General features: G+C 33.6%; 3 protein-coding genes and 1 pseudogene across 4 annotated transcripts; all 4 read left to right on the top strand.

Annotated features, from left to right (window-relative positions):
• The first annotated feature begins 2,548 nt into the window (after window positions 1-2,548).
• On the top strand, window positions 2,549-3,973 carry LOC123230382 (putative pectinesterase 63). The gene is made up of 4 exons (XM_044656570.1): window positions 2,549-3,073; window positions 3,171-3,377; window positions 3,466-3,710; window positions 3,814-3,973. The coding sequence occupies exons 1-4, from the start codon at window positions 2,549-2,551 to the stop codon at window positions 3,971-3,973; spliced, it is 1,137 nt and encodes a 378-aa protein (XP_044512505.1).
• Window positions 3,974-4,925: 952 nt separating this feature from the next.
• LOC123230381 lies at window positions 4,926-6,903 on the top strand (annotated as a pseudogene).
• A 3,440-nt stretch (window positions 6,904-10,343) lies between these two features.
• LOC123230380 (putative pectinesterase 63) lies at window positions 10,344-11,820 on the top strand. Its single transcript, XM_044656569.1, has 4 exons — window positions 10,344-10,496; window positions 10,588-10,794; window positions 10,896-11,158; window positions 11,577-11,820. The coding sequence occupies exons 1-4, from the start codon at window positions 10,344-10,346 to the stop codon at window positions 11,818-11,820; spliced, it is 867 nt and encodes a 288-aa protein (XP_044512504.1).
• A 2,317-nt stretch (window positions 11,821-14,137) lies between these two features.
• Window positions 14,138-19,373, top strand: LOC123193028 (CTD small phosphatase-like protein 2-A). Of its 2 annotated transcripts, none has more exons than XM_044605785.1 (7): window positions 14,138-14,277; window positions 15,319-15,545; window positions 15,743-15,879; window positions 16,472-16,574; window positions 16,813-17,349; window positions 17,910-18,247; window positions 18,444-19,373. In XM_044605785.1, the coding sequence occupies exons 2-7, from the start codon at window positions 15,380-15,382 to the stop codon at window positions 18,600-18,602; spliced, it is 1,440 nt and encodes a 479-aa protein (XP_044461720.1). In that variant the 5' UTR covers window positions 14,138-14,277; window positions 15,319-15,379; the 3' UTR covers window positions 18,603-19,373. The 2 variants fall into 2 exon arrangements, with proteins under 2 accessions (XP_044461720.1, XP_044461721.1); XM_044605786.1 differs by having other exon boundaries at window positions 14,175-14,281; window positions 15,318-15,545.
• Window positions 19,374-20,438: the final 1,065 nt, after the last annotated feature.

Raw genomic sequence — 20,438 nt, 5'->3', positions numbered from 1 at the left:
ATTATCATTGCTCAGTTTATTGAGTCAACTTTTTTTGGTAACGTTATTGAATCAACTCAGGAAACAGACGTTTGTAGAGTCAAAAGATTGTGACATTTGTGTAGGCCAAAAGACTTTATTCCCACCCAAGGTATGGTGAAATTTCAAACTTTTATTCTCTAATTTTCAAAACCCAAATACTTACCCATAAACAAATTTCTTTTAAAAATATTAGTTAGAATTAGAGGTTAAATTGTTATTTATTAAAAATTTAAAAAATTAAAGTTTTATCACATTTTCCTTTTTAGATTTAAAAATCTTATAATTTCTTCTTAATCTAAAGTTTGAAAAGTGACAAATACCTCTTAGAATTTGTTTCTCTTCTCTCTGGCGTTGATTCACTATCTCTGCAGTCGACTGTCCTCTTTCCCGTCTTATCTCTCCCTCTAGTCTCTCTTCCTTCTTTGGTGTACAAGTTCAGTTTTCTCTCTCTCTCTTTGAGTATTGGTGTTGTGTATTTTCAAAAGAAAAGCAAATCCCCTTTATTGCCAATGCAGCTATATTTTTAATAAGCATTAAAGATAAAAAATCAGCATGGCAACTCTCTCCATCTAAAGTTCACTTTGGCGTAAATTGGGAGAAAATCCTCATCATCTATGGCAAAAATCATGATTTATTATCATTATTATTATTACTTTTTTATTTATAGGCCAATTTAAAATCATGGGATTAGAATCTTAATTTCCCATAACTGCATACCCAACAAAATTCAATAAATAAGCACTAAATTGCAATCTCACATGATAGGGGAAATGACTGAAGTGCCCCTTTACCCTACAACCATCTTTAAATTTGGAGGAACTAGATATATGGGCTTACAGAGGCAACACTATTTTGTCCACCTGGTTGATGTCTTTAACCAAACTCAGACACTTAACACTTAGTGATTGCTTAAACTCCAAATATTTGCCTCCCTTGGCAGAATTGCCATCCCTTGAATTTTTACACATTAGGTTTATGACAAGTTTGAAAGGGGTGAGTAATGAATTTTTGGGAGAACAAAGTGATGGCACATCTTTATCGTCTATTCTCTTCCCCAAACTGAAAAGAATTGAATTTTGGAATATGGAGAAGAAGAAGACATTACAATCATATCATCTCTGGTTTACTTGAAACTCTTTGAGTGCCCAATTTGAAGTCACTACCAAAGCACCTTGCTCAGAATACAAGATTGACAAAAAAATTCAGGGTTGTCCTCTGCTAGCCAACCTTTGATAATGAGAGGCAATTTTTTTTGCTTATTTCTTTAAATAAATGTATTTGTGATTTAATATTTAGTAATTAATGAATGTCATGTTTAATTTATTTAATTGCTAATTATAAATAAATGGATGAAGGAAAATGATATTCTAAATTCTTCTATGCTGATTCACTATCACAAATGACTGATGCACTTTTCAGGTGGCTACCGGAGGGAATGGTGCAAACAGCTGTTTCTGCAACCATGTTCTTTGCTTCTATTGTAATTAACTTTAGGCTTAACTGTCTTAATGCTTTCTGCTGTAAATTTAGAAAGATAGCACCTACTCAATCATTTTGTCCTGCCTCAATTTACCCTCTGCAGAACTTTGTATCATACTGGAAAAACTTGACAGGAAGATTGGCTTGAGGAGAATAGTCAAAGGAACTCAGTCACTGGTTGGCTATGCCTTTTTACTGATCTCTATGTCTTTCTTCATTTCTTTAATATTCTTTTTATGATTCTATTATTTCTGGAACTAATCAACCGAGGAAAAACTCCAGGGAAAAACAATGAAGGGCAAGTTATTGTCATTCAATAGCAGAAATTTCGGCAGATGAAGCAACAAGCGCAAAATCTTTTGGTTTCCACATTTACTCGGTGACAAACAAAGTAGCATCTCTTCTATATTTCTATTACCTAAATGCTTCCTCAAATTAACAAATGTTATTTATATTTCTATTTCCTAAGTGCTCAAGGATACATAGAATTTGTAAGTATATCCATATTTGAAATTATTATTTTTAACGACAGAGCTTACATTTTTTATTATTTATATTAACGATTAGTTTTTCTCCATCGTTAATATTTTTAATAGTAAAAGTTATAACGATGGGTTGGGTAGCGATAGAATTTTTTTATTTGTTAAAACCCTCGGTAAAAAAATAAATTTTTAATGACCAACTTTTCTCCATTATAACATTTTTTTTTTTTTTAGTTGTAGTGTATGGTGGCATGCATAATTCGTTTCTAACCATTGCCATTATTGGGCATATGTCACATTTGAACACTTCAACACCTAATTCAGCTTAGCGGTTCTGGCCATGAGAAACAAGATTTCTTGTTAGCGTTAAATCTATTATCTATTACATTTACGAAATTTAATCTCTCGTAAGGGAGCACTCATTTAACTAACAAAACAACTACATTAAAAAACTAAAAACAAATTTAACAAATTAATTAAGGTACACAGTTGCCTGGTTTATAAATACCTTATTAGTTCTTCATTCTGCAAATCATAAACAAAGAGCAAAAAATAAATAATCAATAATGGTTGAAGAGATGAAACAATTCTTCATTCTTGCAACCTTGTTAACAATAGTTCTAATTTCATCTACCCTTGTCCCATTTGTGGTTTGTGAACCAGAGGTCATACCTGCGGATTCATCTAAACTTGACGAATGGATTGGCCAAAACATCAAAGAATACGTAGAAACAAAAAGTTTGAATGACGAAAAAGGTGCTCGTTTGGACGATGTTTTGGCCACCGCGGAGGCTGGTTTTCAAGTGATAACTGTCAGGAAAGATGGTAAGGGAGATTTTAAGACGATTTCTAATGCAGTGAAAAGCATTCCATCAGGGAACACAAAGAGGATGGTAATTAAAATTGAAGCAGGTGAGTATCGAGAAAAGATCACCATTGATATGTCCAAGAGGTTTATAACGTTTTTTGGGGATCCAAAAAGCATGCCAAAGATTGTGTTTGATGGAACAGCAGCCAAATATGGCACGGTGGATAGCGCTACTGTGGCCGTAGAGAGTGACTACTTTGTGGCTATTAACATTGAATTTGTCGTAAGCTTTTTTAGTTTTAAATAGATGATTTTCAATCTTTATCATTCTCGTGTGACGACTTAATATTCATGTTTGTTACATTTTTTTATTGTTTCAGAATTCATCTCCAATGCCGGATGCCAAAAGAGACGATCAACAGGCAGTGGCCTTGAGAATATCAGGAGATAAGGCTGCGTTCCATAACTGCAAGTTCATTGGTTATCAAGACACCTTATGTGATTTTGTTGGCAGACATTTGTTCAGAGACTGTTACATTGAAGGCACCGTTGATTTCATCTTTGGAGATGGCCAATCCTTATACTTGGTACTTCAAACACTCTTATGGCTATAGAAGAAATGCTAGATTGATGTGTTGACAAGAACTATAACTAACCTTTAGATCTTTTATGTAGAACTCGACTATAAAATCGGTGGCAAAAGATTTATCAGTAATAACAGCACATGGCAGACAAGACGTGAGCGGCTCAAGTGGATTCGCATTTGTCCATTGCAAAATAATCGGCAGTGGTGACACATACCTTGGGCGGGCATGGAAGAAAAGCCCTAGGGTGATATTTGCTTACACATACATGGGTGAACACATCAACGACCAAGGATGGCTTAATGGCATGGCTGGAGAATCTAAAAACAGTCAAAAGTACGACCCTAATCATCTTATTACTTTAATTAAATGGTCACGATTTTAATTAGTAGTAAACCTCCTACTAATGGTGTATTTTGTTGAAATTGCAATTACACAGAAACGTATATTATGGAGAGTACAAGTGCATGGGACCAGGTGCTGATTCTACTGGTCGAGCCAAATTTGCCAAGATACTATCAGATAAAGAAGCTGAGCCCTTTTTAAGCATGACTTACCTCAATGGAAACAAGTGGGTTCTTCCACCTCCCAAGGTGTGAACTTTCACTAACATATGCATCCAACAACAATGCTCCATTGAAGGAAAGTTCAACTATGCAGATTTGTAGATTTTTATTTTAGATGAACTCTTCTCCTAAAAATATAGTTTCCCTTTTTAGAAGAGATTGTATCAAAAACTTATGAGGATCGTTGATCAAAGCTGTTGATGCTCATGTGAGTATTGTCTTACACATTAATCTATTTATAATATTATTTGGGTTTTTAATCAATAATTGGTAACTGTTGCAATATTTGACCCCTTCCTAAATGAATTATAGTTTTTCATAAATTCATTCTACGTATTATGTCTTGTCATCGTGATGGATATTCAACTTTGAATGTTAAAATATTGAGTCCATCTCCAATGGCAATATTTGCATTTTTAAAATCTTTACTTTTAGTTACAAAACTATGCATTTAGTAATGTGACATTTTTTCGATAGAGGAGAAAACAAACAATGGCAATGTTTCACAAATTCAAATAAAAATGAGAATCATAAATTCTTAATCATAATTTAAAAAAACAAGGAAAAAAAATGGATGTGAGAATGAGCTTCCAAATCACAATAAATAAACAAAACTCCATGTTCACCTTAGAAATAAGACTACACTTTGCTGAAATGTAAGCGGCCACATTTGCCATGTATACACTAGAGAAAGAAAAAAAAAAGAAAAAGCAAAGTGTTACTTGACAAACATAGATTTATCCATAACTTGTAAAATGTTTTAATATTTAGTATAAACATAGAAGCCAAAGTTCAATAACAAGTGAACAAAAGAAAATCAAGAGAAAAAACTTTACTTGAGTTGTTAATATGTAAAGCTAGCTATAGGGTTCTTGGCAATCCTGTAAAGATTTTGCATTCCTTTACTGAAAATGATGTCATTGTAGGTTGTTCTTGATGAATTAATGAACTTCCTCAACCACCCCATTTCGTCCAACCACTATCAATGCGGGTGTCATTTTTCTTTACTGTTTGCTAGCTCTTTAACGCAAGAAAAAAAAATTTGAAAAAGCACAGCAAAGTCAATTTTCTGGCATCTCCAATGATAAGAATACAAACGTGTGCTCTAAATAAAATTAGAAAAGTAAATCAGCAAGCAATCCTGTCAAAATAACAAGCTTCTTCTAGGATAAAAGAAGTTTCCTCATAAAATAGGGGATTAATATTAAGCTCAATAACACTTTTTTATTTTTAACTTTATAATCAATATTCACCGTTCAGAATGAAACATAATAAGTTACGATCTGCTCACACATTTTTAGACTTTGACTGGTGTAATTTTCATTAATACTCTTAAATATTGACAAGAAACACGTTTCCATGTCATTTTTCAATTTTCAGGGGTGGAAACTTGTCATTTCAACACAATTTGAAGCATAAAAGTAAAATTGGCCGAGTTCGTGAAGCTAAGACTTGAAATATGTCCTTCACCGATTCTGCAGGTCAACCACAATGGTGATACACCACTTCATGTAGCAGCAAGATATGGACATTTGGATACTGTGGAAGTTGTTATTGAATGCGCCAAAACTCAACCTGATGATCTAGAAAGGGGATTCGGATGCAAACAGCTGATGTTGAGGATGAGCAATAACTAGGGAAACTCAGCCTTGCACGAGGCGGTGCGGAATGATTACATCGATGTAGTGAAAATTTTAACCAAAGAAGATGCTAAGTTTTCACATTTTGCTAATGATGTGGGGAAAACTCCGCTTTTCATTGCTGCGGAGAGAGGATGTATCCTCACATTGAATGAAATATTACAAAACTGCAAGCCTGCTGAAGGACTGCTTTGCACGTGGCTGTCAAAAACAAGCATTTAGGTACGAACAATAATCGATTACAAGTTAATTTTGTTTGATGTAATTATTAAATATTTCAATTATTGGTTTATTTTGTTTTAGAAATTGCGAAAAGACTACCGGATACAAAGAAGAGTTTCACAAGTGAGACAGACCAATACGGGTGGACTCCACTTCATTTCGCTGCATATTATGGTAGTTTTCCCATTGCAAAAATGCTTTAAAGTTGTGATATATCAACTGCATATGTTGGTGATAAACAACGAAAGATGACAGCCCTTCATCTGGCAGCCGGCCAAGGGTATGCAAAAATAATGAACGAAATTATAACCCAATGTCCAGATTGTTGTGAAATAGTTAACAACCAGGGATGGAATGTTCTTCACTTTGCTATGACCCAGTTAAATATCAGTGACTTGAAGAGTTTGCTAGAAACTTTAAGTTTGAAGAAAATTAGACGTAATCTCGTGATTGGGAAGGATGCCAAAGGAAACATTCCTCTTCACGTGCTAGCTGCTTGTCGTCCACTACTGTTCAGTATCATCATGAAGAAGATGAAAGACAATGGATTCATTAACGACCAAAATGAAACTGTTAAAGATGTAAAACGTTATGGATCCCCCAGCCGCAGGTACTTAAAACCAAATCACACTCTACATTCCCATGTTAAATTTTGATCTTTTTTTTATAGTTCTTTGAATAAAACGGAATATGTATGATTAAACTAAGCTTATATCGTTATGTTTAAAGTTTAGTTTTTACAATAATGTATTACAGCAAGAGATCCAAGACTTGTCAAATATTGATGGAATGGAACAGGACCATATCGACGAGGGATTATTCTTAGAGATGAAAGATGAATAATCGATCAGCTCTCCAGATTTGAGAAATCAAAAGATTCTGAATTGGTTGTGGCGGCACTCTTCGCAACTGTAACTTTCACGGCAGCTTTCACAGTGCCTGGCGGCAACCAAAATGGGGGTGGACCCGATCAAGGCACAGCAGTCCTAATTAGCAATACGGCATTTAAAGCTTTTGTTATAGCAGACACTATATCCATGGTGCTCTCCCTTTTGGCTTGTCATTATCTACATCGTTGTATCATTGAACATGTCGAAATGACGGTATTATTGATTGTATACCCTTCCGCTCATCACATACGCCATAACAGCCATGGTGGTGGCTTTTGCTACAGGAACGTATGCAGTATTATCACCATCTTCAGGACTCACCATTGCCACTTGTTTAGTTGGATTGAGCTTCTTCATCTTCTTCTATGTTTTACTAGTGAATAAAGGAATGTGGAAAGTCAAGATTGAGGCTTGATTTCGCCGGATTCAAACAAGAGTTTTATCTCAATAAATATTGACTTGTGAATAAAAGGCTTTGGTGTGCAATTTAAGAGACATTTCATCGTTGTTGTTTTCAAAACATATAATCAAGTTTGATTTATCTCGTGGACATCTTTTAAACTTTTTACTATCACAATCTCAAGAAAATCTCTTAAGCTAAATAATTTTATTTGCCAAATTATGAAATTTATAAATAATTTTATGAATCTAAAAATCGTTCATAATCACATTCTAACCATCAGCAAACATTTGGGGTGTCAAAATATGATCCTCATCTTTCAGTCTAAATCTTATCATTATCTTTCTATATTTCTAGACAACTGAAAAATTTTGGTTAAGTGCTTGAAACTGCATTATACTCGGTGTTATTTTGGATCACAGGTATGTTTGGTGTAATTTTAATTTTCAAGTGTTTGGAAACAAAGTTTCAATATAAAATGATGTTGAGAAATAGATTTGTGATATTTGGGAATAAATAGATCAAGAATTGAAGTTGAAACAAAGAAGATATGGTGATCCGAAGGAAGGATTCTTCTATTCAAGGCAATGTCTTGACAATAGGAAATTGATGCCACGACAATGATTGGGCAGAGTTTCAGTGTCACGGCTATGAAAAAGTGATGCCACAACATGACTCGGTTTTCTTGATTTTGAATTACTCCCCAGTTCGATGAGAACTCTTCCAAGGACACTTATACATGCTCTAGGACTATAAATAAAAAAATTTTGGGCAAAATAGGGGGAGATTCGAGACATAAAAAGAGAGAATCATTTAAAGTAAAGAGTGATTCGAAGTGAAGATTTAGCAAATCAGAAAGAGTTCGACTTTTATATCAACCTGTTATTCCTAAGGTTTTCTATTCCTTGTCATTTGTTTTGCCATCATAAATTTGAATAGTCATATAGATACTGTGATCTCTATGGAGAACTGAACTTATTGTGATTGAGGGTGACCTAAAAACCCTAGTTATGTATTGTTATCTTTAATAAAATCTATATTTCCTTTCTTTCCATACCTTTCAGCTTTGTGTTTATTCTCCATTTGAATACCATGATGGATTTGTTGGCGTTTTAAGTGTGCAAATGAATAATTGGGGCAGTTCATTAATAACCAATCTAGAATCTTAAGTGCATAATCGTTAAAGTGATTCAAATAATAAATGGTAAATCAATTGTGATGAGAATAATCGCTCAAGACAACTAAACCAAGCTTTTATGAGTTATGCCTTGATTCAGTGGACTTCTAGCTTTTTAATGCATTTGTTAATCTAAATCTAGAGAGTTTGTTCTAAGTTAATTAATAAATAAGGAATTGGATGAAAAGCTTGTTTAAATCAACGATACAACAAGGAGAAATAGAATTTATCGAGTCTATTATGGTATCTTTTGAGCTTATGTAATTGAAAGATTAGAAAGTATATTAATGGCAAAGAGTGCTATTATTTTGGTAAGAATTAATGGATATATGCCAATGTGTTGCAAGAACCAGATAGAGGATATGACTATTTTCAAAAAGACAAATGATGATAAAAGAATATGGTACAACCATTGTATTTGCTGATGACCTTCTTTGATGATCTTTGTAGATAAGACTCGAGCCTTAAAAAGTGAGCAAAGTTGCTTTTTAGATTCCACTACTTTTGTCTATGTCTTCAATGATAGAAGTTGCTTGCATACGTGGAAGACAATGTGAATTTTGGTGATATTATGGTTGGAAACAATGAGAAAGTGTAGATTAAAGGTGTTGGGAGTGTCCGCTTAGTTCTCACAATGTTGTTGTTGGGACTTATCTTTATTTGAGGTATAAACTGACCTTTACTTACAATTTATTTGTTTTAGATGAGTTAGGTTTTTGTAGATATACATGTATTGAACGAAGTGATTGGTGAAAAAACAAGAATGGTTGTGTGATTATGTGAGGAAAGAAGATCAATAATCATTCGAATATGCTTGATGAAGACTCATTTAAGTTGGTGTAAAATTGTCCTGGCCAAGGAATTAAAAAATATTGAAAATTAAGCAGAGGTGGGCAGTGTTCAAGTTTGCTAGTAATTATGTTCTTAGTGAAAGGTAAATATGAATACATCTTTCCTAATTGAAGCTTTGTATTTAATATTGATAGTTTTACATTTAATTTGTCGCATATGTTATGCACGTTTAATGTTACAAGTAAATACTTTAACCTTATTCTATCTAATTTTTAATAATAAAATTATGTATACATATTTTAAATATATATATATATATGTGTGTGTGTGTGTGTTTTTATTAATATGCTTAAAATTAATACGTAATTGACCATCAAATCTAGATAGAATATATAAGTATGGTGGTATGCACAGTTTGTTCTTAACCATTGCTATTATTGGTCATGTCACATTTGAACACTTCGACACCCAATTCAGCTTAGCGGTTCTGGTCATGAGAAACAAAATATCTCGTTAGCTTTTAACCATTCCATAACAAAAAGAAAGACCCAAATCCCTAAAATACTCCTGCCTTGTGTCATAATATTGAGCTATATTTATTAATTTTCGGGAGGAAAGTGCTTTAGAAATAGTTTTGAAAAAAAAAAAAATTATATTTTGTTTATCATATCTATAGTTTAAATTAAAACATCTGAAAAGATTTCAGTAAGATAAATATTGTTTTTTGATTTCAAAAGGTTAACAAAATTAATAGAACATTAAAACTTTTAATATGAAAGTCTATATTTAAGTCCCTATCACATTTGTAAAATTTCGATTTATCAATATAGTAATTATTGACCTGGTTATTATATCTTAAATTTATTTATCTAATCCATAAGAATGATATATATATATATATACACACACATATATCTTACTCCTTACAAAATCCATAAGAACTTTGAAGTCACCCTGGATGTGAGAAAGGCATTTACGGAATTTTACTTCTCGAAAGGGAGCACACATTTAACTAACAAAACAATTACATAAAAAATCTTCAAACAAATATAGCAAACAAAATTAAGGTACGTAGTTGCCTGGTTATAAATACCTTAATAGTTCTTCATTCTGCATATCATAAACAAAAAGGAAAAAACAAAAAATCAAGAATGGTTGAAGAGATGAAACAATTCTCCATTCTTGCAACCTTGTTAACAAAAGTTCTAATTTCTTCTAACCTCATACCATTTGTGGTTTGCGAAACAGAGATCATACCTGCCGATTCATCTAAACTCGACGAATGGATTGGCCAAAACGTCAAACATTTTTTGGGGATCCAAAAAGCATGCCGAAGATTGTGTTTGATAGAACAGCAGCCAAATATGGCACGGTGGATAGTGCCACAGTAGCTGTGGAGAGCGACTACTTCGTGGCTATTAATATTGAATTTGTCGTAGGTGTTTTTAGATTTAAATACATTATTTTCAGTCTTTATCCTTCCCGTGTGATTTTAATATTCATGTTTGTTACTTTTATTATTTCAGAATTCGGCTTCAATGCCGGATGCAAAGAGAGATGATCAACAGGCAGTGGCCTTGAGAATATCAGAAGATAAGACAGCGTTCCATAACTGCAAATTTATTGGTTATCAAGACACCTTATGTGATTTTGTTGGCAGACATATTTTCAGAGACTGTTACATTGAAGGCCCCGTTGATTTCATCTTTGGAGATGGTCAATCCTTATACCTGGTACTTGAAAGACTCTTAATCATGGCTATAGAAGAGATGGTAGATTGATGTTTTGACAAGCACTAAAACAAACAATTAGATTTTTTTTTTTTTTAATGTAGAACTCGAATATAAAATCAGTGGCAATAGGTTTATCAGTAATAACAGTCCATGGCAGACAAGAAGTGAGTGGCTCAAGTGGATTTGCATTCGTCCATTGCAAAATAATCGGCAGTGGTGACACATATCTTGGACGTGCATGGAAGAAAAGCCCTAGGGTGATATTTGCTTTCACATTCACGGGTGAACACATCAACGATCAAGGATGGCTTAATGGCATGTATGGAGAATCTAATAACAATCAAAATTGCAATTATGCAGAAAGGTATTTTATGGAGAGAACAAGTGCAAGGTTTAATATAAATATAGAAGCCAAGGTTTAATAATGAGTGAATAAGGAAAATCGAGAGAAAAAAAAAAAACAAGTGAAACTATGCCGAGTGCAGATAGCAAGAAGATTAACAGGAGGCTCAATACACTCGAGTGAAAATAAACTAAGCAAATAATGAAAAAAAAGAGACAACATATTCACTAAGGGAAAGTCGTGTGCACATAATACAAGTGACTTGGAACAAACACAAAAAATCAAACTCAAGTAAATAAGAAGAATTCAACCCGTCCAAACTAACATTTTTAAGATGTACTACAAAGGTTAAGGGAGAAGAAGTTATATACTAAGTTATCCAAGTGTGAGTTTTGGTTGGATTGAGTGACTTTTCTGGGGCATGTGGTGTTGACACAAGGAGTGTTATAGCAACTGTAATTGATTGGCAAAGATTAAAGACGGTTAAGGAGGTCCGAAGTTTCTTTAGGTTGGCAGGTTATTATAGAAGTTTTGTTGATGATTTCGCCAAGTTAGCTAAGCCCCTTATGACACTCACTAAGAAAGAGATGTTGCTTCAATGGACCTTGCTTGAGGATGGGGTAGAGTTTGATGTCTACATTGATGCTTCTCACAGTGAGATTGGTGTTGTATTGATACAATGAAGTAAAGTAATAGTCTATACCTCGAGACAGTTAAAGGACTTTGAGGTGAGATATGCCACTCAGGATTTGGAGCTGACAACGATAATTTTTGCATTAAAGATATGGAGGCATTATCTTAATGGGGTATGCAATATTTATACAAATCACAAGAGTTTGAAATATGTCTTCATCCAGACGGAGTTAAACATGAGACAACAGAGATGATTGTAACTGGTGAAAGATTATGATTGTGATATCAAATATCATACTCAAATGGATGGTTAGACAAAGAGGATTAATAGGTGTCAAAGAATATGTTAAAAGCCTATTGCTTGGACCATAAGGTGAGTTGGGTTGAGTTGTTGCCCTTGATTGAATTTGCTTATAATAACAACTACTAGGCAAATATTAAGATGACGTCTTATGAAGCTTTGTATGGCCAAAGATGTCATTCTCCCTTGCATTAGGATGAAATCAGTAAGAGGGATGTTTAAGTTTAGTTGATTGGGTTGAAGATCACCCATAGGATGGTTGAGAATATCAAAAGGATTAGACAAATGATGACGTAGGCCTATGATTGATAGAAAAGCTATACTGATTAGAGATGACATGAGTTAGAGTATAATGTGGATGATAAAGTTTTTATTTGGGTAGCCCTTTTTTCAAGCATGTTATGAGGTTCAGGAGAAAATGCATGCTAACTCTTTGGTTTATTGGCCCATATGAGGTAGTTGAATGGGTTGGCAAGGTGGCCTAGAAACTAGTGTTTCCAATAAACATAGACCGTATTCATAATGTATTCCATGTTTTGTTGTTACCTAAGTATATTAAGGATCTTTCACACTTGCTAAGAGTTGAGGATACTGAGCATAAAAATGACCTAAATTATAAGAGACTAGTACAAATATTGGATAGATTGGTCAAAAAGCTCTGGAACAAGCAAATTTTGCTAGTTAAGGTCTTCTAAAAGAGCCACAAAATCAAAGAGGCTACCTGGGAGGTAGAGTAGGATATGAGGAGTTGTTATCCCAAACTATTTCTAATAAAGTCCAAGGACAAAATTCCAAAACCTTTGAATTTATGAGAAGGAGATCGAGTATTTGGAGCTTGAAATTATATGTAATTTTGTCATCTTTTACTTGGAAATAGAGTTCAAATCCTTATAACAAACATTCAATTCTACATAAATTTATCCAACTTTAGGTAGAATACATGTCATGGAACAATCTTGTTCTTTGTAAAATGTCAATTTATCCAATTTATCCACACTTGTAATGCTCGTTTTTCCTTTAGACTTCACATATTCTTCAAATTGTCCAGAAAGGTGAATGACTTGCTAAACAACATGCTCTTGACTTTAAATATTATAGAATAGGCGTTCAACTTTCTGAAACGATTGTCCAACTTTCAAACTTTAATTTTCTTCAACTTTGAACAGACTTGTGAATAGTCTAGTTCTTGACTTGAAATAATATAGACTGGATGTTCAATCTCTTGAACAAGTGTTTCGTTCTTCGTTCTTCATTTGTATTCAACTTTAGACATAATAGAGAATAGATAGTGGAATGAGGGTGTTCTTTATTGAATGAGAAACCCAGAAAATGGAAAGGCTATTCGTATTTTTTGGAATAAGCACTCCTCTACACATTTTAGCAATTTTTTTATTTTTTCATTTTTTGTTATGGCATAAGTCATGTGTCAAAATTTTGTTAGTGTCTTACAAAATCATTTTGCTTAGTGAGACATTGTTGTTTTCTTTATGTGGGACAAAAGAATAACATTTCAGCTTAAGCAAAAATTAAGAATTTCAAGAAAATATTATAATTGAAGCAACAAAATAACAAAAAATTCAAGAAAAAATTTATTGAACAGCCTTATTTGAAATGGCAATTAATGTCAATTTTGAACTACTTTTTCAACAAAAAATTCTAAGGGAAACATAAAAACACACATTCGTACTAAGGACCACAGACAACATTAATATACCAAAATGATCATGATATTTGAAGATGAAAGATTTCTGAAAGTTCTATTGAAGACTTATTCTAATTATTTATATTTGAAGAAGGATTTTTATCTTAAATTGAAGAGATAATTAAAAAAAAAAAAGTGAAAAATAGCAGCTAAACCTAAAAACAAAATCTTTCTCTTACCCCCCAAATAAAATTCCGAATTAAGTGATTTGGGTGTCAAAATCTTTCGTGAAGCGAAAGCCAATTCTAAAGCTGCTGCTGCCGAGCTGGGCATTCTTCAGCTGACACGTTTCAGTGTCCTGCACATCCAAACAAAAAACCAAAATCTATCAACACCGTTGGATCTTCAACCTCCCTGACCCCTATAAAACCAAATCGAGCCCGCAAGTTTGACTCCTCTTTCAACCTTTCTCGCTCTCTCTTCTTCTGAAAGTTCAGAAGAGAGGGAAAGAAAAGAAGCCGAGCTTTGCAGAGAAAAGGGTCTTCACCTTCGTGGTCCATACAGGTGGGTATCTGAATATTCTCTCAAAATTCTCTCTTTTTGTTTGTTCTGAGCTAGTTTTCGTCCATGTCTTCTTCAGTTTTCTCGAATTCTTTTGTGGATTTTGAATTGTAATTTGTTAAGCGAGCTAAGGCTCGAGTATTTTTTTACGTGTACTTGAGTTGCTTTGTGGGTTTTGAATTATGAATTGTTTGGATGAGTTAAAGTCCAGTTCTTTGGTGATCTGTAAATAGTTGTATGTGAATTTTTTTGTGGGTTTTGAATTGTGAATTGTTTTATTGATTTAAATTTGGGTTTAAGGTGATTTTTCATATAAGTTTATGATTCCACTTTCAAATATTGTTTGATTAATGAAGGAAATTTACTGTAGTATATATTTGTTCAAGAGATATACAAATATTTTGACCTTCCGATGTGTTTATGTACAGTGAGCTCTGCTAATTATAGGGTTTTCGTTCATGATTTGCTTGACTAGACTTCTGATTATGTGGTTAGGCTAGGGTTTCATTGCAGTGCTGGGGTTTCGACTTGATCTCTTATTATACTTTCTGGGATTAGGTGGAAATAGTGTATGATATAGGCTATTATAAAGCGTTCAGAGTTGCTTGGGAAGCTATCAGAAGTGCTTTCATTAGGTTAAAAGTGTCTTTGTGTAAATTTTCTGGTGTTCTGCTGAAATGATGCAAGTGCATTTTTGAATCACAAAATTGATAGTTCCTTTTCTAAAAGTAACACTTTGGTATAAGCAAGAAAATCTTTTGAAGTGTTGTTTAGAAAAGAAGTTGGTATGTACTTTTGGGGAAAGCTTTTCTTGTTTTTCGTACGTTAGGTTTCTGTATTTTATTATTAGAGCTACCATCTTCCCATTCCAAATTGCTTATATGAATTACTTGCCTAGATGGTAATTATGATCACTGTACAAATTTCCTTCCCTTGGTACTTGTTCGTACATTATCGTAGTATATTTCTATATCTTATACCAATAAGAATGTTTGGAAATGTCAAATTCATGTCGTTTACTCCTGTGACTTGTATGTAAACAGGGAGCTATTTCTGCTCTGTGTTTCAAATTGAATATGAAGTATTCTTCACAAATCTAGATCCAATGCCTGCCATGAAAATGAAGCCTAAATCAAGCACTTCTGTAAAAGAAGTAAATTGTCTCCATGTTGCTCAGAAGTCATGTAAAAACTCCAAGACTTCAGATTCTCTAGTCCGATTGTTTCATGAAATGGCAGAATTGGATTCATCAATTGAAAATTGTGAAACTGGTAAGTCTTTGAAACTTTATTTAGGCAAGTGAAAAAACTAAAATAATATAAAACAAACCTTATTGCAATCCACTTAGGTTATTCTGTCCTAGTTTCAAGTTATTATGGAAGATTCTTATAGGGTCTGAGTGGGTTTCTGGTTGTTCAGACACCATAAATAAGACTTGTCACCATCTGATGTAATATTGTTGATTCAGGTTCTAGCAAAGTTGAAATTTTTGCCATGGAAGATGGAGGTAACGAAGTTATTCAGAAAATGTTTCATGATGGAGAATTTCTCTCATGCCAAAAACAATTTTCATGTGCTGAAGATACTATTTCCGTAAAAATAATGGTAAGTAGTTATCTTCAACGCTTAAATGCATATAATCCTTCTACAAAATTTTGTAATTCAGTGTAGTACATTCTTGCTTATCTCTTCTCACTATGTCATGGTTTATACTTTTTGCCTTTCAATGTTGTATTTTCTTGAACCCTGCTAAAGAATACTGGTGTCTGGTTCAATTAATGATCGGGGACCAAAAAGAAGATTTTAATATTTGCTCCTGGAAGTGGATTGCAAGTTACACTCTTATGTTTCTCCAAAAACACCTTCTTCCTTTCTTCTTTCGCTCTATTTTAAAATTACTAGTTTAAGATATAAGAATGTGATTCAGAAATGAGACTTTGTTGCTTTATTGTTTTAGACTAAAGTTTGTTATTATTTTAATGATTGCGACATTAACCTGCCTGAGTGTCATCTAGATAGTGATCATGTTAGCATTATCTGTCCTAAGCTGGCAGGAACTACTTTTCATCTTGACTTATGAATCCCAATGCTTTTATATATTTTTTTGAAGTTTGTGTAATTTTACCTTTTTATTCAACTAAAGCAGTTGTTATCCTTTTGTTATTTTCTGTTGTTTAGTTAATTTTTTCTTTGGCAGGATTTTCCACATTTTGCATGTTCCATAAATTCGGAAGCAATATTCTCTCCTCTTATTGATGGCAGTGGCATTCAACTCAAGTCAAGTGCTCAGGATCATGAAGGTAACTTCTGGGAGTCATGTTCCCTAATGCTTTACTCACGCATTTTTCATTTGGGCTGGTAGCACTGTCATCTAGTTTAGAGAACTCTGTTCCATTTGGATATGCATCCCTCTTGTTCTTTGAGTGAACTGGTGAAAGTTGTGCATGCCATTTTAAGAGAACTATGTTCCATTTAGACATATTGATTGCTTTTTCCCCTGACCTTATTATGCTTACTTTCATCTGATATTGTGCTTAGGGTGTGAAGATGGTACCACTGTTCCAGAAATGACAGCTGGTGACTTTGTTAGTTGCAGCAGTTTTTCATATAGTTGTCAAAATTCTAATGCTTCAGATTCCTATATCTCTGACATGAGTGTTCCAGTATCAGTTGAAGGGATTGGTGAATTAGATTATATTCTAACTGAGGACCTATTAACCGAGCCAGATTATGTTGGGCAAAATTTGATGCTTGATATGACTGAGGAATGTATGAAGTTGCCTGCCCTTGAGGAGGAACCAATAGAGAAAAAGAATATTCATTTTTCTGGATCCTATGAAGAGCTTCCTAAGACCTCTGGATATTCATGGTTCCATAGCCAGCAGATAAGATTCAATGATCATGAGCTTGATGTTAAATCTAACTCTGTTGATATAAATGAAGAAGATTTTGATCCACAATTGTTCATTAGAAACTTCCTGGACTTCTCTGACGTGGAGGCTGACTTGTTGCCAGTATTGGTCCCTGAGGAGACCAGCAGTAGGAAACCTGTAACCTTAGTTCTTGATTTGGATGGTAAGAGAATCGTTTTTTTTTTTTTTTGTTTTTCCTATTAAATGCTATTTACATTTTCTGTTATTTCAATTTGATTGTCTGATTTAAGTGAGCACAGTAGCTATTTAACATTCTTTTGATGTCAGCAAAAGAAATTGAGTTAATTCCCTTTGTGACATTGAGTTAATTCCCTTACCAAAATGCTAACTCTGCACAATTATTTTGTGTTGAAGTGTATATCTTGTATTGTGCATGGTCAAATGGAGTTGATTGCAGATGATTTTTACTTTCTTGTTTTCTTTAATTTTTTTTGCCTTGATAAAGTCCTGCTATTCCCCTTGTATGTTTTTTGACTTGCTGAGTCTAAAATGAGTGGAGTTGCAACATTTACCTAGAAAATTTCATAATTTAATTATATTTAAGTGGTGGTCAAGTATCTGGATGGTATTTCCATCTTCATAAATTTTGGTATAATGGATGAAGCTGGATTTAAATCTGTTTTTTTTTAAAGCAAAATGTTGTCGACTTTAAGAATTTGTAATCAACTGCTGCAACCTTTCTTTTAACTGAAAAATATGCAGAGACACTCGTCCACTCCACCATGGAACCTTGTAGTAATGCAGACTTCACTTTTCAAGTTTCCTTTGACATGAAAGACCACACTGTGTATGTAAGACAAAGACCCTTCCTCCGGACATTTTTGGAGAGAGTGGCAGAGATGTTTGAAGTCGTCATTTTTACCGCCAGCCAAAGCATTTATGCTGAGCAGGTGCTGGATATACTGGATCCTGAAAAAAAGTATATAGCTCGACGACTCTTTAGAGAATCATGCATATTTTCTGATGGTAGCTACACAAAGGATCTGACAGCTGTAGGAGTTGACCTTTCAAAAATAGCTATAATTGACAATTCTCCACAGGTAGCAGTCTCTCTCTCACCCTCTTTTTCTTTTTCATGTGTTCTTTATCATTTCAAGTTATTGGATGTTTTATCTTTATCATTAAAAAACCTGGAAAAAAGTTGGGTGTTTTATTTTTATTATTTTTACTACATCTCAATCTTTAAATCTAGGTAGCTAAAAGTTACTGAAGTGTTAATCACTTTTTCAATTTCAGGTGTATCGGTTGCAAGTGAATAACGGTATTCCAATAGAAAGTTGGTTTGATGATCCATCAGACTCTGCACTAATTTCTTTAATTCCCTTTTTAGAGACTTTGGCAAATGTGGATGATGTTCGTCCGATCATAGCTAAAACATTCGGCATGAAGGAATAGTTTTTTGTCGTTTAATCATTCATTAACCAAAAGAGAAATATTATGTGCACTTATAATGAGTAACAATTTGAGTACCAATAACGATGTGTTGTCATATAATTGAGTGTTACTTTATCTTTAATTCAAAATTATCTTATTACATCGTGACACATCATCAATAGTACTCAAATTGGTACTCACTATAAGTATACATAGTTTTATTGTAACAAAAAACAACCATCTATCCTCCACTTTGTGGAAATGACCACAAACTTGGATTCAATCATTTCTGGTGAGTTTCTCCTGCTGCCAGAGCCAGTCGTTAATTATAGTAAATGTACAGCTAGGGTTGCAGATTTAGTTAAATTAGTGTTCTTTCCACTTCCTAGGTGTTTTCTTCATAGATATGGCCAAGTCAAAAGTTATAGTTGCTGAAAGACTAGAGTGTATTTCTTTTCAAAATATGGATTATATGTGTGTTCGAGCTAGAGTTGTTTATATATATACAATTCTACGGTGAACTAGAATCATTTTCTGCAGTCTTTTACATAATTAGGTGCAGTCTTCCAAATGATAAGAAAGAAATAGCTATATTGTTTAGGTTATTTTGTTATTGAAAGAATTCTCATGTAGATTGATAACATCCAATTTGTGGGATACCCTGTACTGGAGATACTTAAAAGTCTTGATGTAAACTTAGTTGAAGCCTTGTGAGTTATGAAGCTTTTGAATGTACTTTATGTGTTCAGTTGTGGAAATAATCAAGGGTTTTCCATGTACGTTTATGATGAACTCAGCTCATTTTGTTTTATATTTTGCCAAGATTGAATTGCATTAAAGTTGTGAATTTTGTCTGACGGTATGCATTATGTAAACTTCAGAGGTCTTTGATATTTATAAGTTTTTTATTCTTATAATTGTTAACATTTCGAGAACCGTGGTGACGTTGCACAACGCAAAGTTACGAGTGAAATAAAATAAGGCCAAGTATACTTATTCATATCCAAGGTTTAGTGTAAATTTAAAATTTTTATTTTTAACTTTTAAAAATTTAAATATTTATTCATCTATAGGTAAAATTGATATTTAAAGATTTTATTTAAAAAAAAATATTTCTTTTTTCTATCTTAGTTTTGAAAACTTATAATTCCTCTTTAGTCTCATTTTTCAGGGTTAAAAACTCTTTTTTTTTTTCAAGGTTAGGGTTTGCAACTTTCATATTTTTCTTTTTATGGTTGTCCCTTAGCCTTCTAAAAAATCTTAGTTTCACCCTATTTCAAATTCAGTTTCTAAATTGTCATCGGCGACCTTCTCTCTGCATCACCAGCGTCTCTTCTATCTAGTCTAAGTTGTTGGCATCCATTTCCCCCTCATCCTTGTCTCGGTTGACGTCTTCGTCTTTGGAGATGAAGATGTTGTCTCTATTGTGAATGAAGGCACGATGAGAGAATGTGTGTAGAGATCTCAAGAGCCAACGAAGAGACATAAATAACCATTGGAAGGGAATGTGTGTGATGTGCTCACTTGCGACAAATGAAAGTTGTGTGACAATAGGGAGAGCTATCGCGTTGTGATTGCATCAAGGGAAAGAGACTCAACCGAAGAAAGAGGCTAGACTAACACTGGAGGGGAAGGGAGGCATGGTCTTGGGTAGAGGAGTCGATTAAAAAAGGTTATCAGAGTGTGTAGGAAGTTGAAACTAAAAGAGGGGTTGAAACTAAGATTTTTTAGAAGGCCAGGGGAGGGGTTGTAAATGGGAAAAATATGGAGGTTGCAAAACCTAGACATGAGGGAAAATTTCGGTTTTTAAACTTGGAAAATATGTGGCTAGAGGAGAATTGTGAGTTTTCAAAACTA

This window comes from Mangifera indica, chromosome 12, assembly GCF_011075055.1.
Source record: "Mangifera indica cultivar Alphonso chromosome 12, CATAS_Mindica_2.1, whole genome shotgun sequence".
Classification (NCBI taxonomy): domain Eukaryota; kingdom Viridiplantae; phylum Streptophyta; class Magnoliopsida; order Sapindales; family Anacardiaceae; genus Mangifera; species Mangifera indica.
The sequence above is the reverse complement of the archived record's forward strand: the minus strand, read 5'-3'. Positions and strand labels throughout refer to the sequence as shown.

What these genes read in the sequence shown, in the direction of transcription:
- LOC123230382 (XM_044656570.1), top strand. Translation starts at nt 2,549, where the DNA reads ATGGTTGAAGAGATGAAACAATTCTTCATTCTTGCAACCTTGTTAACA. An exon ending in CTATTAACATTGAATTTGTC is followed by an intron (nt 3,074 to 3,170) that starts GTAAGCTTTTTT and finishes TTATTGTTTCAG; the next exon opens with AATTCATCTCCAATGCCGGA. An exon ending in GAATCTAAAAACAGTCAAAA is followed by an intron (nt 3,711 to 3,813) that starts GTACGACCCTAA and finishes GCAATTACACAG; the next exon opens with AAACGTATATTATGGAGAGT.
- LOC123230380 (XM_044656569.1), top strand. Translation starts at nt 10,344, where the DNA reads ATGGATTGGCCAAAACGTCAAACATTTTTTGGGGATCCAAAAAGCATG. An exon ending in ATGGTCAATCCTTATACCTG is followed by an intron (nt 10,795 to 10,895) that starts GTACTTGAAAGA and finishes TTTTTAATGTAG; the next exon opens with AACTCGAATATAAAATCAGT. An exon ending in AATTGCAATTATGCAGAAAG is followed by an intron (nt 11,159 to 11,576) that starts GTATTTTATGGA and finishes TGTTGACACAAG; the next exon opens with GAGTGTTATAGCAACTGTAA.
- LOC123193028 (XM_044605785.1), top strand. Translation starts at nt 15,380, where the DNA reads ATGCCTGCCATGAAAATGAAGCCTAAATCAAGCACTTCTGTAAAAGAA. An exon ending in AATTGAAAATTGTGAAACTG is followed by an intron (nt 15,546 to 15,742) that starts GTAAGTCTTTGA and finishes TTGTTGATTCAG; the next exon opens with GTTCTAGCAAAGTTGAAATT. An exon ending in TAATTGACAATTCTCCACAG is followed by an intron (nt 18,248 to 18,443) that starts GTAGCAGTCTCT and finishes TTTCAATTTCAG; the next exon opens with GTGTATCGGTTGCAAGTGAA.